Source organism: Seriola lalandi, unplaced genomic scaffold (genome assembly GCF_002814215.2).
Source record: "Seriola lalandi dorsalis isolate HSWRI2012SDOR001 ecotype SW California unplaced genomic scaffold, Sedor1 jcf7180002054971, whole genome shotgun sequence".
Lineage (NCBI taxonomy): Eukaryota > Metazoa > Chordata > Actinopteri > Carangiformes > Carangidae > Seriola > Seriola lalandi.
The window spans coordinates 1,823,727-1,846,219 of record NW_019525522.1 but is presented as its reverse complement, the minus strand read 5'-3'; the positions used below and the strand labels follow the sequence as shown (position 1 = coordinate 1,846,219).

The 22,493-nt window shown below is 40.3% G+C and overlaps 2 protein-coding genes across 4 annotated transcripts; both read right to left on the bottom strand.

Annotated features, from left to right (window-relative positions):
• Nucleotides 1-837: 837 nt before the first annotated feature.
• Nucleotides 838-10,424, bottom strand: LOC111646413 (progesterone receptor-like). Its single transcript, XM_023395886.2, has 9 exons — nt 9,251-10,424; nt 7,853-7,989; nt 7,501-7,617; nt 6,940-7,083; nt 6,627-6,836; nt 6,003-6,147; nt 4,786-4,916; nt 4,478-4,629; nt 838-2,157 (listed from the first exon to the last, which is right to left on the bottom strand). The coding sequence occupies exons 1-9, from the start codon at nt 10,072-10,074 to the stop codon at nt 1,993-1,995; spliced, it is 2,025 nt and encodes a 674-aa protein (XP_023251654.1). The 5' UTR covers nt 10,075-10,424; the 3' UTR covers nt 838-1,992.
• Nucleotides 10,425-10,846: 422 nt separating this feature from the next.
• On the bottom strand, nt 10,847-22,379 carry LOC111646431 (moesin a-like). 3 transcript variants are annotated; one of them, XM_023395915.2, is made up of 15 exons: nt 21,094-22,379; nt 20,372-20,419; nt 20,053-20,136; nt 19,881-19,976; nt 19,581-19,703; nt 18,113-18,264; nt 17,929-18,012; nt 17,690-17,836; nt 17,348-17,444; nt 16,445-16,608; nt 16,166-16,296; nt 15,821-15,981; nt 15,360-15,452; nt 13,975-14,208; nt 10,847-12,008 (listed from the first exon to the last, which is right to left on the bottom strand). In XM_023395915.2, the coding sequence occupies exons 1-15, from the start codon at nt 21,175-21,177 to the stop codon at nt 11,844-11,846; spliced, it is 1,863 nt and encodes a 620-aa protein (XP_023251683.1). In that variant the 5' UTR covers nt 21,178-22,379; the 3' UTR covers nt 10,847-11,843. The 3 variants fall into 3 exon arrangements, with proteins under 3 accessions (XP_023251683.1, XP_087027099.1, XP_023251684.1); XM_087170973.1 differs by having other exon boundaries at nt 13,975-14,133; XM_023395916.2 differs by lacking the exon at nt 20,372-20,419.
• Between the last annotated feature and the right edge of the window lie 114 nt (nt 22,380-22,493).

Below are 22,493 nucleotides of genomic sequence, written 5' to 3'. Positions count from 1 at the left end.
CATGTGTAGCAGGAAATATATTTAGAAATAAGTGATATTTCAGCGTGTCTTTCAATCCCAACTTCGTTCAGCTCCAATTCATTTATGAGAGGGACAAATACTTGTTGAAAGAGGTTTGTTCAGGAAATGGGACTTAAAACAGCGGTGGAGGTTCCCGAGACTGACTGCTTTTTACAGTTTGGCTCTTTAAATGCACCATGTAACTAAAATACAGCAGCTCTTAAAGATATGTCATTTTCTCTCCAGGCCTACAGACAATTGTAAGTATTGTAAGACCCTTTTTGTTCTAATTAAAAAAGATTAAAAAAACCAAAAAAAAACTATTCATTTTCTAATAGGATGAAGCTTTTACTTCCTACTTTTTTCCCACAACTTATTCCTGAACTGTGCTTTTTATTCAAATGCATTCTTATCTCCCGTTACCCTTTAATGCTATGAGCTCCCCTCTCGTGACTCTGACTATTTAACGGTAACCTCGCTCAAACACTGAGTGAGTCCGTGTCCAATTACATTACGAAGCAAATGTCAATGGATCCAACAGATGTACTTCTGCTGAGCTTCATTTAAACGTCGCCACTAGATGGCACTAAAACACCAGGCAGCGGTTTCAGATCAGCAGGCATTTGCTGTTTCTTACACGATAAAAACATGAAATAAATCAGGCCAGGCCTCCTCATTTGACTCAGTGATATGTTCTGACTTCCTGCTGGGATCTATTACCTGGCTGGGTGGAGACTGAGATAATGCAGCGGTAGGAAAAGGCTTGTGATGTTTTCTAAAGCCTGTCTGTCCACATGGCTGCATGGCAGACTGAAATGAATCCATCAGACAGAGAAAAACAGGAAGATTACTGTATTACCATCGGCATGCACTCAACCAGATTTGTGCTTCTAATGCCGCCAGCGGCTCATTATCAACCCACAGATACACACTCATGCTTCAGTTTTATTACATGTTAAGCTGTAAATGTTGCAACAAATGAGCAAATTCTTGGTTGGACGTTTAACGCTTTGCAAAAAAAAAAAGCTACAATGAATACATGATGATACACAACAGAGCATCTGCTTTACACAAGAACACTTTAAGAAACTGTAGAAAAGTTACAACAGTATGAAATGCTCACTCTGGAAAAGCAAATTAAAAAAACAACTCACCCATAGTGTTATTAGTCGACTTATTTTATGTGTTTTGTCTAATTACTTTCTTCATTGTCTTTGGTGTGACATTTTGACATTAAAATATTCATAAATATACATTTGAAATTTGCATTGACACAGCTTAAAAGTGTACTTAATTTGTTGACACCTAAAACTATTAGAAGACTATTATTTCTATAGATGAGAACAGCTTTCAGAAATGTTTCTATCTGCCTTCAGGCGAGACAGCTTTGCTTCTTAGCATGCATGCCACAACCACTTATTAACTGTCAATCAACGACTTTGTTCATCCCAGGTGCACACAACAACATTCATTGTGGGAGGAAAAAAAAAAAATCTAGTCCAAATGTCAAGCGACTGCGCACACAGACAAGCTACGGTGATGTGAACTCTGCAAAAATGTTTTTCTCGCTACTGTCGTACCTCTCAAAATGAAATATTACCTGTTGTCACAATCTGAATGACGGGTTGAGGAAGTCTGCATGCTGGGCTTGTTGGCAACTCATGGGCTTGTGTGGAGGAATGCATGCTAAAAAAGTGTTTTAATCGGCTCCAGAAACATTTGGTGTGCGTGATACAGAGAACAGGCAGTAGGAAGAACAGAGTAGATGTAAGTAGATTACATTAGGCTGGAAGAATGTGCTGTATTCCCTTCTGTTAATATCCACTCAATGTGCTCCACTCTCACCCTGCAGGTAAAAAGGGGCTTATACATCTTTCACCTCATAAAATCATAAACCCTCTCCGGCCACTTCATCTTTACCAGAAAAATGGATGAAGGACCGAGTGCCAGAGCTCAAGTGACCAATAGGACGATCACAAGAGACTCCTCTCTCTAGGCCGTATTGTGGAAAAGGATGGGCTTGACCATGCCGGAGAGGATCTTGGGCACGTGAACGCTCACTATCTCTGAGATCATCTCTGGGAAGTTGACACGTGTCTGCAGGGACTGAGCTTGGATGAACAGATCATAGGTGAACTGGTGTAACTTCCTCACAACCTGCGATGAAGAAACACAGAGGGGTAGAGAGAGAGAGAGAGAGAGAAAAAATATGATACGCCGAGGTTATTAGTAACAAAGGCGATGCACTTAAACGTGTACAAAGAACAAAGCCTGCAGGAAATAACAAATGACACTCAAGCCTGTCTTTTGACACCGCCGTTAAGAAGTGGTTTAAAAAGATGACACTCATTGTGACGCCCTAAGCTCCGCAGGCAGTGTCTGAACTGCAAAGTCTTGATCAACTCTGGTCCTCTGCCTAAACGGCCCTGCCAGACAATCCCTGGCTGCCCTCCAGCTCATAAGGCATTAGACGATCTGAGATGTGAGTGGGATAGATACAAAGCTGAGCCTTTAAGAGTAAATCCACAGTGAAAGACATGAGTCTGAAACTGCTGCAGTTCAGCTCTCTGTGGCCCCAACCAGTGATGTCAGGAGTTTTTCCTTTCACAACTACATGTTCTCAGCAATTAGTATTAAAAGTTCTAAAGGTAATAAGGAAGAGAGCAACTGCGCCCTCTAGTGGTAGCACATTTATCATCTTTACATCTTCACACCCCTATTAACCAAACAAAAAGAATAGATTTTAAATCCATATAGTGTCGTTTTCACAAAGTCGCACATGTTTAGATGTTTATAATAAGCTTCCGCAGCCTAAGAAACCCACCATAGATATCAAAAACCTCTAAGACAGCCAGACATTTTATATGTTGTTTCAATAAAAAAAAGTCTCAAAGCATGCTTTATTTCAGATTTTACTGACTTAACTGATTTTATTTCTTTGTATTCTTTAATTTGATCTATTTATTGGTTACATTATGTGGCTGAAGCAGGAGTTTGAGCAAAATGAGTAGATGAATTGATGCATTGTAAGCCTTTCATTTGGACACTCATATGAAGCCATACTTGACACTACTGAGTATAAGCACTTTACTTATACTGTGAGCTTCTAGTTATTGAAAATCCAGGTTGTTTTATTACAGTCTCTGAAGGTTTTTATTTTTTTTATTTTTTTATACCTAGAGTTTATTCTAGAGATTTTGAAATGTTATATTTACAACTCCTACAACGTCTACTTCCAAATGAAACATTTTTTATAAAGAATGGAAAATCACTGTGCCAGCCTATCCTCCAGTGGATATTAAACATACAGAAGGGCAGTTCACCCTGTGGCTATAAAACAGCAAATGTTAGGTGCTGTGACTCAGGCTTCTTATTAAGCTTTTGCAGGGACTTGACGATCAGACAGGTGAGGCTGTTAAGGGTTAAGTGTTTTTTAGGAAGTAGTAAACTATCCAGAGCTGAAACTGTCTGTAATGTGTAAATTATTTCAGCGACACACAATTTTATAGTTCAAATATTAAATGACAGAGCATAATTATAGTTTTGTATTGCTTCAATTTAAAATCTGGTCAGGACTCCATCCTCCACTCTTCAAAGAAACTAAGAAGACAGCTGGGGAGGGCAGAGCTCACATAATGACTCTAAGCAGTTTGAGTATGGTTCGCAAAAGTCATAGATTTTCTGGGTTTAAATGTTGAATATAAAACCTAAAACACAGACATACACACAAACAGTAGCTACGAGCAGTTAAACTGTAGCAGGTGTAACACTCATCGCCTGCAGCTGGAACAAGTACCAAAACTGCAGAGGCTATTATTTTCTTTGTCTGTAGGTGTTTACATCTGTAGATATGAACTACTGCTTCTCTTATTTATTCATTTATTTATTTATCATTTTTTGCAGATACTGTCACTGGCACAGGTTAGACTGTAGGCGCGGTCTGCAGCTACTGGATGATATCAGCTACAGCTGGTTTTCTGCTGCTTTGCACATGTGCGCAATGTGTCTTTTTTATTACAGTTCCTTATGGAGTATTCCAGTTATTTTTTGATGTAGCAATACTACAACTAGGGGGTGACTCTTGTCATGTTCCCTCCCAATAAGCAGCCAGGCACAGACAAGTTAAAACAGGAGTCATATGACCCTTTGGTATGCGTTTAACATTAGCCGATGGCTGGAGATTTATGCACAAACTGCATGTGAAAGAATGAGAAGGGATTTCTTTTGTCTGGATGATGTTACAGTTTGTATACAAGTGTATACAAATAGACTGTTACTTAAATTTGAAATATAATAACTAGTAGCCTCAGCTTATGTGATCCTGTACTGTAGTTCTGCCTAATAAGTTAACAATAATTACTGTTGTAAGCCAAATACAGTGTTTGTGTACTCTGATCTACTGCTCAAGTGGTTCTAACTAAAATGGCATTTTTAGCCCAGTTCAGAGTTAGATGTGAAATGGAGTTGAGTGTATTACCGACTGGAGGTAGTCCAGCAGCTGTGTGAGCTGAAACAGTCTCTGTGTACGGGTGGTCTCTCCGCTGTGGCTGGCCAAACGGTCCAGCTCCTTGATGTAGGAGGTCCGCAGTTCATCAAAAGAACGTTGGCTCTTGAGGCCCTCCACTGGCACTGTGACCACAAAGTCAGAACACAACAATAATTTTCACAGACGTTATCCATCCCATCAGTTCGCTGAAGTATGGCTGCACTCTATTACAGTCATATTTCACTCGCCGGGTTCGACATTTGAGCTACTATTCGAGACATGGTTTTAAGCTGACTCACTGATGCTGAAGAGTACCAGGGCTTTCATGCAGAGGAACTCTTCTTGGGTGACCTTCAGCATGTAGAACCTTTGGGAGAGCAGCTTCATCCTCACACAGTGTTCATACATACTGGACACTTGCATCCGCTGGCTGTGAGGAATGGATAGAGAGAAAAAAAAAGAAGAAGAAAAAAACAGCATGAGAGGAGAAGAAGGAGCACAAGGTGTGACAAAAGGTGAGGGGAGAAGCCAAGAGAGGGCCAGACAACGAGAAATATCAAAAGGAGAAAAAGACAATTAATGGTGGAAGAAACAAGAGTGGATGAAAGAGAGGAAAAAGCAGCAGAGGTGAGAAAAAATGAGTGAGATGGATAATGGAAAAAGAGAACGACAGGGAGGCAGAGAAAAATGAGGGTCAGCTACAAGGGCAGGCGTATCCATTACCATGCAGGTCAGAAGTGGCACAATAGAGTGACAGAGGGCTAATGCAGATAGAATGGGTGTTTTGCTAATGTTGCACAAAATATGAGCCAAGTGAAAGCTGCGACGAAGGCCTGAGGCTGGCGTTAGCATTCTGAGCAACGCCCTCCCTCAACACCCGAGGACAATTTACTGATAAGAGGCTGCGGGATTGCTACTTACACATACGCTATGATGCACAGCGATTTTGTTTTTGTGAACTTTGTGTTAACTTATTAAAAGTACAAAGAAAAGACAAAAGACAAGAGCTGAAATGTCTGAAACATTAGAGGCTGGAGGAAAGTTGCAGCACAAATTCAAACTTGTCAAAGTTAAAAAAAAAAAAAAAGAAACAACTCAATGCTGTAGCGGGACTGATGACTGGTTAGGAGAAGATGAAACGGAATAAATCATCTGAGGTGATCCCTCTGCGGCCACATGCATCAGATAGAAAGGAAATGTAAGAACAGAACAGACTTGTTTACTGTCTCGCCTTAAAAAAAGCGACATTCATTGTGTGATTTTTCAGTCTTCTTTTCTCTGAAGCTCGTATCCCACTGTGCCTGTCTTTCCAGTCGAGATGACAGGTGAAATCTCATGATATTCCAACAAACCCAATGTCACAATGATTATTACAGCTGTTTAGGTCCAAACAAACTTTCTTTGTTTGATAAAGAAACCTCGGCAGGTCTGACAAAACTTTTATTAACTTTGTTTAATTCAGAGTTCGATTTTTTCAGAAGTGTACTGGGTGAGACGAATGTTTTGCACAACTTACTCGTTGAAGACGAGGTCTGGAGCAAAGTAGAGCATGGAGCTGTTAGTGAGTGTGTAAGATCTCCATCCCAAGGCGAACACCATCACCCCCATCCATGACAACTGAATCACTGACATCTGATCATCCACATGCAGGTCACGGAAACCTGTTGACAGCATTCATTTTAATCAAACGCCTGCTCACATTAAAGTGATAAAACATGATAGAATGATGCTGCACAGTTCAATTAAATACATAAGAAGACTTCACACCGTTAACTACAGAGATTACACAGTGTGGATACATTGCTGGCCGTTTCCAGCCTGCAACTCCTGGCTTGAATATGAACATACCCCCCTCTAGTGGTTAACATTTGAACAGGCTGCTTTGCTTTTGCATAGGCTTGGCTGCTTCAACGTAGCAGTTGTATTGGCACAAAATTCTGGCAAGGCCTCTTATCTGGTGGACAAGATCTTGATGATATTAGATACTTTTCCTGATAGCTTTATAGCTTGTCTGAATGATATATACTGAACCTGAAACAACTGTGACAGCACTTCAATGCTCACATCCTTGGCAGAAACAGCCACACGTAGCATTGACTAGGTTCGCAGTATGTTACCTTGGCCCCCCATACTGCTTTACCTGGTATTGCCTTGGCCCAATGCACCACGGTTACCAGCTGTCTTTCCCCAAGCTCATTGAGACTGGTGAGCAAGGACGCAGGGCTGTCTGGCTGGGCGGGGTCATGTCCGGCATTGACCACGGCTGGCTCGATGGCCTGCAAGACGCTGAGGAGGGATAGGCAGGAGCGCAGGGTCGGGGGTATTCCTGGAGCCAGGGCCTGGGACGTGGCTAAAGATAAGACAGACACAAACCAGAAGAGTAACGCAAGAAGAAAATAACAATTGCAAATGTTTCATGACACTTGAGCTCGAGTAACACTAATCCTCACTACCTTGAGCCCTGGCAGCTGCACTTCTGGGGTCCATCATTACGTCCTTCTTTCCCGCCCTCTCTCCTCTTTCTCCAGGCCCCCAGGAAGCTGGAGGTTGCTCCTCCTCTCCGTTCCTCGTCTGTCCGGCTCCCTTCAGCCTGCGACCTAGAATCCCCCACAGACAATGCAGACAAGTAGAAGACAAAAAGGGCAAAAAGGGAGATAAGAAGCTTCAGTTCCATGTTGTCTAGTCTGATTATTACACAACAGATAGCTGGTGGAAAAGTCAAGTACATGCTGTATTTACTACAGGGGTATAATTGTTGGCCCATGGAGCTGTTACTTATTGTAACCATGTGGAAATATTTTTGATGACTGGCTGCTTGGCAAAAAAGAAAAAGCTCTTTTGGCCTTTTCCTGAAATTCATTTGTCACACTGTATTTAAGATAGAACATCTGATTGGTGCGTTCTGATCCAGTTCATGTAAGGTATCTGACTATCCTGACCCCTCTTTCCAAGAACACCCCACTTATACTTTCCTTTCTCTGCCTCTCAATCTGTTCTCACCTTTAATTCCTCACCTTTAAGGCTCATTCCGGACATGAAGCACCTCTTTAAACGACATGAGGCACAGTTTTTCCGCCTCAGTTTGTCGATGGTGCAGTCGTTCCGGCTGGCACACAGGTGGTTCTGCTTACCTGGAGGCACACAAAAGTCCTGGGGGATGAGGAGAGTGGATTCAACAATGCCTAGGCTTCCACTCATAGCAACGATATGTGGGTGTTTACTGGTAACAAATAACTCGCCCTCATAATGTCAGGTCACTGTGCCCTGCTTGCAAGAGCAGAGCGAGTGGGTGTAAGAAATTAAATCAACGGTCGCATAATTGTGAATGTGCACTCGTGTGTGTGTTTGTGTGTGTGTCACACCCACCGGCAGCAGCCCTCTTGAAGAATACTTTGCAGCTGCCACAGGTGACTGCTCCATAGTGACAACCTGAGGCGTCGTCGCCGCACACTTGACACACTCTCCTTTCTGAGAGGTACACACCTGGAAATAAACCCTCATGCCTGGGCGCACACGCACGCACACGCATGCACACACACAAACACGACACACACACACAGGCAGAAACACATTAAAACAAAAAAAAAAAAGATTTGTTTTTAAAGGATTCAAAAGTGGGCACATCGCCAGTGAAGCATTTTAAAAACAGTTTTATCCATTGCAGCTACAATATACCAATAAAAATTAGGACATAGAGCCAAACAAACGTATTAACACCAGATTTAGGTCACTAGGTCTGTCCTCAGAGAGTGTAAGACTGCCCGGCCGTTATAACAGGGCAGTAATTCCCCAAATCCAATTACACCAGGAGATTTCTCTGTCTCATGAATGCGTACATGAAAAATGAAGTCAGTTTAAATACAAGTAAACCTATGATTAAAGAATTCCAGTGTTAGTCTTTTATTAGGAACCGATATGTGGAAGTAGAACACTTTCTTCCGCTCCAAGTACAGTATCAGCAACAGGTGCTGTATCTCTTGTTTATAAGGACACTGATATATTAACTTGTGTTTTGCGTAGGTAGTCACAGCACAAATAAGGACAGTTCTGGAAAGTTAGGGGTAGTATGACCTTTGATTCAGTCTCGCATGCTGAAACACTTGGCCAAGGCCAAGAAGAGCACATGGGGCTGTTAGAACACAAATGATTTATGTTGATACATGGCTGCATCTGCATCTGCCCAGAGCATGACTCCACAATGTGTCTACACAAGCCATGGCAAATAACAATACATGGCTTGTGTGACATAATAATCATATTTCCTGAATCACAGATTTAATAGTGCTGTGGTGATGCTCTGCATATAAATTAATTTAATAAACATAAATAAAGTTCATAAATTGGGTTTAAAAAAAAAAAAAAAAGCAAACCAACAATGTAACACTCACTGAAACTAACTTTAAATCATTTATTATTAAATCGTGGTCAGGAATGCTGTTCACGCTTCTTTTGTCCTTTTGTTTCTGATTGAAGGAAGATGAGACTGAACGGGTCGGTGAGCCCAGTCAGAACACGCACGCTCTCACACAGAGAGGGCCTTAAAGGTTAGGATTAGGGTTAAAAGGGAAAGGGGTGTTTTATTTTTACGGCACAACACCGGTGAATAGACAGACAGGACGGGGAAAAAACTTCATGGATTTTTTTTTTTTGACGGTGCACCGGCCAACAGATCCGGCGACCCACCGGGATTTGTACACCAGTACACCGTCACCTGGTGCCAATGAAAAACAGAACAAATCATTGTTTAAAAAATCAGTTATTTACCTGAAACTGCGATCTGCACAATCCACCCAAACTGAAGGTTCGGTCTTGATAGTGGAAAAAGTGGCCTGTCCTTGAGCAACTGCATTTTGGTATCTTTCCACTTGGCCATACTCTTGTGCCATCGCTGCTCGTGTGCCACCTTTACCACCTTGCTCACCCTTGCTGTACCAGACACAGTGGCATTCGTGCCTGGATGCCAGATGGGTTTGCCCACAATTACAATATTTACACAACAAATTATGCCCTCCAGATCCGCATCTCTCTGGCTCGGATCGACCGCTGTATGCGCGCTCATTTGCGCACCACACACCCTGGGTATCTCTGTATAGGTTTGGATTGGCAGAGTAAGCAGAGTATTGTTTCAAAGGTGAGAGCTCATCCACCTGAGAGGGCGCGGGCAGCTCTACCAACGGGTTGATAAACAAGTTTGATTCCTTGCAGACATATCTGGATATCACCGGGCCACGCGTCATGGTTTGCGCGCTGTCCATTTCGCTCGATCTGAGCAGATCCATGCAGCTCACCTGCTGTATGCCATGGCACACTTCTCCAAAGTCGGCCTCTCTTAGACTACTGTCACTCAGTAGAAACCTGCTGCCCTCTGAGTTCATATTTCCAGCCGCTCCTAACATCGACACTCCTCGGGAACTGTTCCCTCTGGTGGGGTCGCAGTCTGCAAAGGCGCCGCTGAAGCAAGGGTTCGTGTTGTTGAGCGGAGAAGACACCGAATCCAAACCCAAGGACACTGACACTGCCTTACTGAGCTCGGCAGTAGTGGGGCAGGCATGGGTGTCCGCGGTATCCAAACAATCCCGCTCATTCATTATTAAAGAGTTTTTGTGTTTCTTCTATATCGGACAAGCCGGAGTGAAATGTTGCCTTCAGCTCGCGTCGCGAGAGTTACAGCGGTGAGCTGGTTGCACGGGAAACAAATAAAACAACACTTTCCAGGGTGAGAAAACGCCTACCCAATGAGACTCCGGTCATATGTCTAAGCGGGGAGGAAATTCAGATCAGTCAGCAACGTAGTACTGCTGCTGCTCCTGCTGGGTAGGGGCGTCCCGTCGATCTGTTCTGCGACTGGCGAACTTTTCCACTTCTAGTATTTACATGCGACTAAAACTCGCTCCGTGAGCAATGATTAGAATCCGCGTAAGGAGACTTTGTACTCTGGCAGGAGGAGCGGTTCACATACTAACCAGCAACCCTAAATGTAACTTATTATATCAATAGGAATTTCAGCACCGCGCCAACGGTTATTTGAATGCAAAAAAAAAGTAATCCTAGGTCTCGCGAGAAGGGGCTCGTCGGATTAAACTGTACATCCACAATATATCACTGTAAAACTGTGTGACAGGCAGCTGAATGCTCCCCAGTCCCTCAATGACAACTGCCACGTCTGTTCGCCATATAGCCTACTCATTTTTTATTATTACTTAATAAATTATTCCTCTGTACATTTTGAAAGACAAACACAAGCACACACACACACACACACACACACACACACACACACATATATATATATATATATATATATATATATAAGCAAATATCTTATATCTATTACAAGGATGGTTAATGGAGCGTCTGGTAGTCACTGCAATTTCACGTGTTTATTTTGATTTGGTGGATGAGCAGTCAGCAACACGAGGAGGATGTAGAGAAGTCTACAGAGTACAAATGCTGTATACAACTGGAGTAACATAATCAAGTCGAGATCAATCAAAAACCTTTTAACTTAGGTATATCATTTCTTTGTGTGATATATTGTCATATAATCACATAGAATAAGGAAATGGATAGTCTGGGTTGCTACATTGTTTCTGCAGCTGAGTCAGTGAGGTTGCAGAGGTGCAGTGGCTGAAACGGAGCAACTGGGGAATATATCTAAAACATCAGTGCCAATGCATTTATTTTCAGTTTATTTATATTTTATAGGTGAAACTTCTATTTGTAGGTGATAATTATTTTTTATTACAGCTCACCTGCTTTTATGCTGCCCAGTTTGCCTCATTCGGCAAGCAGGAGGTGATGCTTACACATGATTATAGGAACTGATGATGCACACACAACACATTGATAGTGTTTCTGTGTATTTTATTTCTGCAATAAAGTATAGAGAATTTAACATTTATTTGGAGTAACAAGTGCCTTAAGTGTCATTGTTTTCATTAATCAGTCTTAATAAGGTTTTCATTAGTTGTCAAATTGAAATAACAAATGTGCGTAATAAGATTGACAAGGACAATAGCAAACCTTCTCATAAATGAGAGCACTGATATGTTAGCCTCATATATTTGCAACACTGAACTAAACTAGTAATGTGTTTTTGTTCCTTTGAAATTAAAAATGTATGTTCAAGGAGGGTTGTCATTTTCTTGTTGACGTACTTACCAATGAAACAATGAAATAGTATTAAAATCATGGACATTAAAGGCATCAAAGCACAGTATCAATACAATTTTATGTCATATTCACCTTCAGGTTAATTTACTACCTATGCAACTGTCTGCACCTACACTTCTAAAATTTGTCAATGTGTCCAACTCATCATCTATCCTGGTCCTGCTTTCAGTCTGAGTAGACTCTCTCACATAGACTCAAATTCATCAATGCGTTGTTTGGTGTTGCCCTGACGAATCTGACGTAGGGTCTTGTATTTGTCCCGGCCCGCCTTCACATTCTCAGCATGGATCAGGTCATTTGGGGTCTTTTTGCTCTCATCTACGGCTCCAGCCAGCTCAGAGCTCAGGAACTAAAAGAGAACGCAAACACACAGTGAATAAAATCCTCATACCTGAGACTCTTTAGGAGACTATTCAGAAGCCTTATCCCTCACTCCTGTACTCATCCGCATCTGAAAACACTCTATTGTCCATAGTTATTAAGGCCATTTTTGTGTTGAATCCTCTATGCAACATCATTTCTTGTTTTGGCTGTGAGATAGAGACCAATTTTATTTTCGGTTGTGATAGGCCCTGGTCTGTATGAGATTCGCAACGTGAATGAAACCAGAAGAATGATAATGTACCTGCACCAATGTTTAATTATTCAGTGCACTGAGTTATTAGTGAGATGCAATTTTTGGTGGCAATTAAGCTGCCAACTTCACAGCTAAGTCAAAGCCTCTAAATGACTGTGTCAGCAGATGACACAGTCAATGTACCAAAACAATTTAACACAACAGCAACAAAGATGTGGTTTTCAAACCACAAATTGTATGAGGACTGACAAGTGAGTGGCAGCCATCACAGCTGAGTGTCACTCAAGATACTCTCCATACCTCATATTAAGCCTGGTATCTTCTAAATAAAACAGTTATTTTAAACACAATTTGTTGTCAGAGCCTGAAATTTTATGGAAACAAGACTAAGAGTCAATGGCCACACCAGTGACTCTGTGATGTTGAGTTTAGGGACAGCAGTGATTTGAAGTAAATTCTAATGTCAGCATGTTAACTTGTTCACAGTGATATTGCTAACATGTTGACAGTTCATATGGGCCCTGCGTTAAGCATGTATATGTTCATAAAGCATATATTGGGCAAATGGAAATTTCGATCTGATGATGGCACAAGATGAAATCTCAGGGGATCACCAAAGTCATTCAAATTTACATCTCGGGACCCTGAACATCTGTAGCAAATTTCATAGCAATCCATCCAAAAGTTGTCAAGATATTTCTTTATGAACCACAAATATCAACCTCACAGTGGTGCTAAAATTCAGAAGATCCCTGAAGTCAGGTTTCATCCTTTGGGGAACATGAATGTCTGTAAAATTTTTCACGGTGATCAGTTTTATAGTCCATGAGATATTTCAGACTGTAGTAGTGGATTAGCTGACAGATGGACCGACATTGTCATCCCTAAAGCCACACCACAGGTAAGCTACATGCTAACGTTAGCATGCTAACATGCTCACAGTTGACAATGCTAACAGGTTGATATTATGCATTTACCACAATCACCATCTTGGTTTAGCATATTAGCATGCTATCATTCGTTAACATTCCCATTTGCTGTTGGGGAATGTCATACATTTTGTCATAACAAACTGGTGCTGACGCTGGTGGAAAAGTTAAGGGATCACCAGAGTTATCACAATTCATCCTGAGGGGGACATGAATGTGTGTACCAAATTTCATGCCGATAATGTCCGACAGTTTAGAGACATTTAGTTTAAAATCAAAAATATCAAAGGATGGTGGTGGAGGGAAGGGCAGTGGATCACCAGAGCTTCAGGACCTATCCCCTGAGTACCAAGAATATCAATATAATAATAAATAATAATAATAAAAATATATAATAATAATTTCTATAATAATAGAAAATGTCATGGCAAACCATTCTTTAGTTTTTAAGATATTTCAGTCTGGATCTACCAACCGCCATGGCTAAAAATATATTTATTCTTTATTTCAGGAGAGATGGTGTGTCTTCATTTTAATTCAGTTTTGTCTCATTGGAGCTAGAGTAAGTGTCAATAGACACTCAGCATTCAGCTGTGGTGGTTCCTAATTTAAAGAACACATTATTCACTGAACCTTTACATTTAAATATTGAAGGCTTTTGGTGATTTGTTTGTCTGCACTCTTAAAAGCTCCAGGGCACCTCCTCCAGGAATGATCAACTCCAGCTGAACATGACCTCTAACCAAAAGGGATTAAGAGAGCAGCAAATCAATACAATAAGACAATTCCCTCTATCCACTTAACCGTACCTTGAGGTTTTTCTGCAGTCTCTGGTTCTTCTGGGCCTCTGTTACTCTTTCCTCCTCGCTGCGATCTCGGACCATCCCTGGAGAAGTCAGCTCAGCACTCGCCTCTGCACTGCTCTCATCCGTCTCGTCATGCTCATGCATGTGGGGGTGGACTGAATCCTGAATGTGGACACCCATGAGTTTAGTCTTCAGCTCGTCTTTGGTTCTCTCCAAATCAGCCTCCACCATCATCGCCTGTCAACACACATGACTTGTGAAGCACTATGGTTGGATACTTCAGTGCAATTAGCCTACTAGAATTCATTCAGAATATGATGTGCACAATTTGAAATTTGGGGAACCTGTTCTATCAAAATGATTTGTATGCCTGCACTGAGATAAATTTATCTAGTTTTTGAAAACTAAAATCTAACTTGATGAACGTCTGTGAGGTCCTTTTACCCACTACAATTTTAGCTCTACATTTAAGTGCTATCTAAAAAAGAATCTGTCCCCTATGTAATTAGCAAAATTGTTGTCCTCTGTGAATAAAGTGACTTGTCAGCATTGAGTGCAACAGTCTCCAATGCTCAACAGAAAATAGAAATAAGGATAACGCTGCAGTATTACCTAACATGAATGGCACTCAGTAAAGCCTGTAGTTGAGCCAGGGACAAAAAATTCCTACACACGTGTGTCTAGCTCTAATAATAGAAGCATATAGTAAGACGGAAGTAGTCTGATGTATTTGTCATAAAACATAGTATTACAGTATTATAGTATTACATATTACAATTCCATCAAATTGTAGAAACTCAGATTTCAACACCATTAATATATCTGATTTTTAACATCAAGATGTATACACTATTTATTGACAAACTGATGAAAATGTAAAAAAATCCCTAATTTCCACATCAACATTTTTTGGGTTCTTCCCTGGGCCATGCCCCATCCCTCCATCAAGTTTGATGCAAATCAGTTCAGTACTTTCTGTGTAATCCTGGTGACAAACAAACAAACGACTAAACCAACCGACACGGGTGAAAACACAACCACCTTGCCGGAGGTAACAATGTGAAGACTACATGCAAGTCAAGCATAGTACTGCTTATTTGTATGAAAAGTTTTGTATACACTTTCGGGTACATTTTTTGCATACAATTTGCACATTAATTGTTGTGTTCTTGGCTTCATAGTAGGTGAGGTTTGTGAAATGTGACAACGTATTGACACCCCCAAAAATCATACAATCACAATTTGAAAGTCTGGTGATTGTACTTGCCTGTGATTGATGCCTTGCTGCTATTTTACCTGGGCTTAACACTTAGTCGTGTCAGACATCCCTTTTGCCTCATGTTTGATTCATCCTTTACCTCTCTCATGGTTCTTTGATTAATTCTCACCCTTTTCTGCCACCTCTTTGCCTCTTCGTCCTTTTTCTTCTTGGCATCTTCTAGCTGGGAGATCTTAGAGGTAAGCTCTGCCAGCTCAGTGGCCTGTACACACACGCACACAAATGGGAAGAGAGTTAAGAGTGTTCCTGATATAAGGTCATTGTGCTCTGCCCGTGTGTGTGTCTGAGAGAATATATGTGTGTCTGTGTGTGCATGTACTGTATGTGTTCGTATGCAGCATCACGGCTCCAATTAATTTCTCATCAGTTCAAGCTGAAAATGTAAATCAATTTTTCTGGTAAAGGGTAAATACACTATCACGCAGAATTATTTATAGTATCATTTAATCACATCAATAAGTAGCTTTGGGGTCTTGCTCAATATATGTAAATGTACCATAATATCCTTGATAATCTGGACCCTACAGCAATGTTAATATATTCAAATGAAAATGTGTTGCGTATGAGTACCAAGCTTTCCTGGTTCTTGATCTGGGTTTCAGATTGATGGAGCAGGGCTGCCTTCGCTTCCACTGCAGCTCTGCGATCCTTGTCCAGGCGCTCCGCCTCCTCCTGAGCAATTGTCCTCTCTTTTTCCAGCTCAAGAGCCCTCCGAGTCTGCTCCTCCAGCTCTGGAATACACACGCACACGTGCGCACAAACATCCAACACACATATGCAGACATGCCCACATAGTATAAGCTTTAAAGATCCTGCATTCAAAAATATTTCAATATACTATGCCATTCATTTAATATTAAACAGCAATAATAAAACTCCAGTTGAGAAACATTTGTATTCAGAAAGTTGTCAGACCATCTTGAGCTCTCTTTGTCTGCTCTTCAATCTGTCTCAATCTCTCCATCAGCTCCATGGTCTCACGGGCAATCTTCTCTGTTTCCTTCTCAGCATTTTCTCGCTTTTTTTTCTCACTCTCAAGCAGAGCCCTGACAGGAGAATTGTGCATAAATACAATTCTGAAAAAACTATATCTCCTGACTGTTATTTCTCAAGGCAGAGAGAACACACTGTAAAGTGTTTTTTTTTTGTTGTTTTTTTTTAAAAGAGCCTTCATTACTTCCTTTTTTTCCTTACCTTTCCATCTGCCTCTTGTTCTTCTCCTCTCTGGCCTGAGCCTTCATCTGCTGCACCTCAATGGTGTCAGGTTTACGTCGGCGCATGTACAGGTCATGATTTCCCATACACAATGCCAGGATACGTTTGTTGATGCGAAGGCGAGGTACATAGAAAACAAAGTCCTGTAACACAAAAATCACCAAGGGGTTTATTTATGACTCATGATCAACATCCCATCTGTTTTACATTTAGGCTTGAGTTTAATTAACCTGAAGGGATAGTTCAGGTTTGGAGAAATTTAATTATTTTTTTCCCGAAACCTTTGGATGCTTTCCTTAAATCTGTGTGTGCATTCAGAGGGCAAGTTGAACTGAAGGGCTAAACTCATGTTTGTGAATGGAATCAAATACCAGCTGCTCTCATTACACTGCTCACTGTAATTCATGCACTTGCTAAATTTTTCCTGTAACAAGGATGTAGGGCTTTCTGAGACCTCCTGTTTACAGCTACAGTAAATAACTATGAATAGGCATATCTCTGAAAAAGTATTTGCAGGATCTTGCATGCAGTTGTAAAAATGTTTTGCTAATAATTGTTATTGCTAAGATAATTAGTACTAAGCATTTATCCCTAAGCATTGGGGAAGGAGTAGCGATTATTCAATCCCATCCACAAACACCCATACACGAGCTGAACCAAGGTAGTCTCATAGTTCAACATACCAACAAACTGCACAGAGGGGCATCCAGTTTTGTCTGACTGTTGGTATGTAGGAAAAATAGCCACAGTATGAACTACTTTTTAATATGTCCTGGCAGCAGAAGAGCCATGTACTGTATTTCATGTAATGATATGCTTTATAGAAATGGTAGCAGCTGCAGATCACTATTGAGGATCACTAAAAACTATGTAATGGAATACCGGAGCCTTCTTGTCGATTGGCTTGATGACGAACTTCTTGTCATTGAAGGAAATATTTCTGATCTCGCTCCAGGGGAAGCCAATCTTTGGGGTCATCCTGTAAAATATTGGTATGGTTTACCGTTAGAGTATGGTCCACAGTAGAGCTAGTATAGCTTCTTTACACACAGTTGAAATACGGTTATGGCATGAAGGTGGTATAGTTGAGTGGTATCAAACTCACAATAACAACACACAACAAGTGTACCATTTTCATTGTCTTTATCTTGTACGTTAACATGCTAAAAGTTTCTACTTAGCGATAAATACAAAATAAAGCTTGACTTGTAAATTGGGACTTACTTGTCCTTTTTGTCGTAGATATTGAGACCCAGGGCGTCCACTCCCAACCACAGCTCTGATCCTTTCTTGTTCTTGATGCTGAAGTAGTTGACCCCATACATCTCTAAATCCTGGGCTATCTTCAGGTACTCTACCATGGCGTCTTCTCTGTGGTGTGGAATAATTTAATGAGCTACAGAACACCTGCTTGCAAAAAAAAATGTATTAATGACTTTTTTTTAAGTATATTGCTGCAGTACCTCAGCAGTCCCTTGTGCTCTTGATGCCACACTTGGATTCTTTCCTCCCACTGATTCTTATTCAGCTTGTGCTGCTCCAAAACCCTGGTTTTATCAGTGAAGAGGATGTACCATTTAGAATTCAGACAATGAAAACTAGAATTAAGGCGACCTTTGGTTAACACTAATATGCACAGGACTCTACCTCTGTGGCAGCAGCTTCTCTCTTGTCAGGTATCCCGGTACGTGATAGTCTTTCCTGTAGTCTCCATGTTTGACCTGAACTGCATATGAGGCCAAGAGCACTGCAGTCTCAGGTGGACAGTATATGTCATCATTTAGGATGCCCTCTTTTACCTTTTTTTACCACAGAAAAAAGACAAAAAGACATGATACATGAATCTTGTACATTTTATAATGTTGTCTTATGTAAGTGTATCATAGTCATAGTGTTAATGTGATTCACAGAGAGAGAAACCCTATATGTTCTGGCAGTGATGGAAAGTAATTAAGTACATGTCGTACGACTACAATTTTGAAGTAGTTGTACTTTACTTGCATATTTCCATTTTATGCTAATTTGTACTATACTCCACTACATTTCAGAGGGATAATTGTATTTTCCACTCCACATTTATTTGAATAGCTGTTACTTTTAAGACGAAGATTTTACACAATGGATAATATAACAGGTTTTTTAAAAAACAACATTGTTAAACATTAAACTAGTGGTTTCACAACCTTTTTTGGCTTCTGATGTCTTACAAAAAGCAGTGTGTGGTTGGGGGTGTCACATTTCAGATGTCTAACAGTTGTTAACAGCTCGATCAAATAGTGATTTTTCCCTCTGAACTTCTCACATGGTTTCACTTCAATAAATGTTCAAATGATCCAATGTCTCAAAGATGAGAGAAAAAGTCTAAAGGCTGAAAATACATTTGTTTTTTCTTCTTTGCGCTCTCATTAATCATCTCACGACCCCTCAGATTTATCTGATGACCCTGTATATAAAACTGCATATAAAGAATTACAAACTAGCTCCACCTACAGCAGCTACAACAGTAACATGCTGCTGACACATCGATGCTTCAGTATTAATCATTCAATTATGTCATAATTTTTATATTGTTGTATTGATACTTTTACTTAATTAAAAGATCTGATTACTTCATCCACCACTGTGTTCTGGTGTTTATTTCATGCACCTAGATTCATTGGGAGCATGTACTTGCTCCCTTATGGAAAACCCACAAGGGTTAACATTATCTGTGTGACTCATTGGGGAACTCTCACTGGTCGTTAAGATAGGTTTAAATATTTTGTTTTGATTGAGATTACTTACTTGTCATTGCATCCTAAGGGTACCACACTTGCATAACACAGCATTATTTACACTGTGATATCCACGTTTGTCAAAACTACATTTTGCATTTGTGTCTAAATAATTGCTGTTGTTGCATCAACTTTAAGTCCCTTTCTGCGTACATGGTTAAATTTAAGAATGTGGATTGTGTGCATGGCATAAAAACAAAACAATGCTAAGATCTCATTCAGACAGTTAATGAAATGAATGATTAGCAAAGTCCGTCATTATAACCCCATGTTTCACAGGTGCAAATTTACAGCACGATTCCCTTTAAAAACATCAGTATTCATGTGCACTCATGTCCAACCTGCAGAAAGAAGAGGCGCTGCGTTGCTTCTTGGATCAGTTCATCAGCGACATCCTCAGGGTAAAACTTGGCCCTGAACTTAATCAACAAAGGGTTGTCCCTTTTCACATCCTGGGCTGTCACCTGGGATTGGCCCCCCCCCACACAGCAGCGGGATGCCAGAATGAAGACAAGGGTACTAATTAGTCTCAATGGGGTAATGTAGTAACATCACCAGAAAAATAATAACAATTACATCGTCCTTTATATCAGGTATGTGAGGTTCTGTGTGTAAAGTTGAGACACAAACTTTCTGCTCACCCTCTTGTTGAGCTTGAGCCAGGTGGAGAAGCCTTTGCTGTCCTGATACTGGAGGCCAAAGAACCAGGTTTCCCTCAGTCCGATTGTCTTCACTATCTAAACATAGCAAGTAGTACATGAGCATATTTTTTCCTGCTAAAGTTCCTGTTTGATTGGATGGCACAGTGTTTACCTGATCAAAAAGCTGTTTGCCAGTCGTGCTGGGCAGGATGGCAAACTCCAGCTCAGCGTCCATCGTCGTAACACGAACATTTATCTGCCAGAGAAAACACGCACACAGGAAGATATACAGGAGATACGGGAGGAAGAGATCCCCGCTGTTCAATCATCTGTGCCACTGGAGAAGCATCAAGGAGCATGTAGAGCAACAACTGAGTGAGAAAGAGCACTACTAATTCTGTAATAGCTTTGGTTGTTCTTTGAAACAATTTGCTGTTGTTTTTCCCATTTTTTTTTGATAGCAAAATGACCAAAAAGATGAGGTTCCTTACATTCTTCTGTTCAACCAGGAGCATCCAATCACAAGAGGTTGGTGGGGACTACAATCAAAAAATGAAGCCCACAGTATATTTTAGACTTAACTGAGAACACGGAGTTCATTCCATGATGCATAAGTATTAACGAAAGGGTGTAATCAATGGACCCATTTAACGTTAATCTTGCATAATAGTATCAAACCATATACAGTAGATATTTGCAACTTTTGGCACAGACTGGCTTGTAAAAAACCAAAAAAAAGCAGCATAGATGACAAATTTTTCACTCCACTCCTCATAACCTTTTCCGAGATTTAATGAGCAAGGCAGCGTTCCATCAGTGCCCATAATAATAACAACAATAATAATAATAACACTAATCATAATAATGTGCTGGCAGTTGTAAGCCTTGCTCAACAGACTGTTTCAGTGAATATTTATGAGAACAAGCACAGAAAGCTTAACTTTATGTTTTGTTTATGTAGATAATGTGACAACACTACAATAAATCCAGGAACACAAACACAACAAATCAGAAACATCTGGCAACTGCATATGATCATCATATGTTTTTCTCTAAAAAAAAACAAACACATTTTTGGACTAATGCCTTTTTGCAGCCCTTACAGTACAGAGTAAGTTCATAGCCAAACCACTACAGCTGCAATTTAAACATTTCAACCAAACATGAAACACAGTGAAAATGAAACTATAAACAACGAAAGATAGTTACTTACAGTTGACATTTGTATTTTTTTAATCTCTAGTCGAAATACTTCTTCGGAGAGGTACTTGTAGAAGCCTTTTCTCTGCGGAGTCATATGAAACTGCTTGCAATACCTACAAGGATTAAACTGAATGAGAATGGACCATTGTATTGTTCCCAAGTACTTCTCTCTTAGTTAATCCAATGGCAACCTGAGGCCCACGTACTTTAGACAGACCTTGCCTTATTTTTCAGTAACCACTTTTCCTCTTACATTGATTAGGTTTTGATAGTAACTCATTCAGTGAGGACCTAGACGTGGTCTTTGTCTCCCCAAACCTATTTATAGAAGGGCAGAAATCAACAGTTACTCAGCAGCAACCGATGTTCCAGTATCAGTGAAGGTGCCAGCACATTCTGCTAATCTTATAATCCTTCCAGTTAATGTTTTAACAATATGTTGTTATGGCAGACATTAATTTTGCGGTTGGTGTGGAGGTGTGTTTAGTTGTAGGCTTGTCAATAACTGCTCATATTGTACACAAGAGAGTGTTTATGGTCTCTAAGAAAGGCTTTCACCAGCATTTTGCTCAAGAAACCCTCCCCCACCCCTGCAGATAATTATGTTTTGCAATAAAAGTTCTGTATTGCTTAGAAGGCAAATTCAAAGACAGAGTCTATAACAAATTATAATCTTCAGGTCTCCAAATTCCCAGGAAAACATACTAAGGATATGACCTCCATGCAGTGGTGGAGCATTACTATGTACATTTTCTCAATAACAGTACTTATCTATAATTATGAGGTACTTGCACTTTACTTGAGCATTGCTATCATACTTCGTCTACTTCGATATTTAAGATATAAGTATCAGACTTTTTAATCCACTATACTTTTTATAGAAAAGTAGTCATTGGTTACATTTACGTAGAAAAATAGATTAATGTTTTGCATAAAAACTGGGGCATTAGCTTACGAAATACAATCCACTCTTATAGAATAAACAACTCAAAACTATGTAAAATAGTTAAATTAGCTCCACCTCAAGCTACATTAAAATTAATGAATGTAGTTCTTTTACCTAGAGTATTTCTTCCTTCAGGTAGGCATATTGCTGCTTTCAATTAAGTAATATTTATTCCATCACACGCTACAGCCCTGATAGCTAACATAATAATTAGAGAGGAATTTACTCCATACTTTCCCTTGAGATGACCATGATATATTTTCCCCTCATTCCCCCTTCACTATTGAGTATTTTCAATCAAGTATTATTCATTAATTTACTAAATGTAACAGTTAATGTAATTGTTGGAGTGAAGTTGTTTCAATCACGGTGTAAAAGATAGTTTACGGGACAGTGGATACCAGTTGACTCACAGGTTGAGTGTGGCAGAGTGCGTGGTACTACTCACTACACGTAGCCACGGT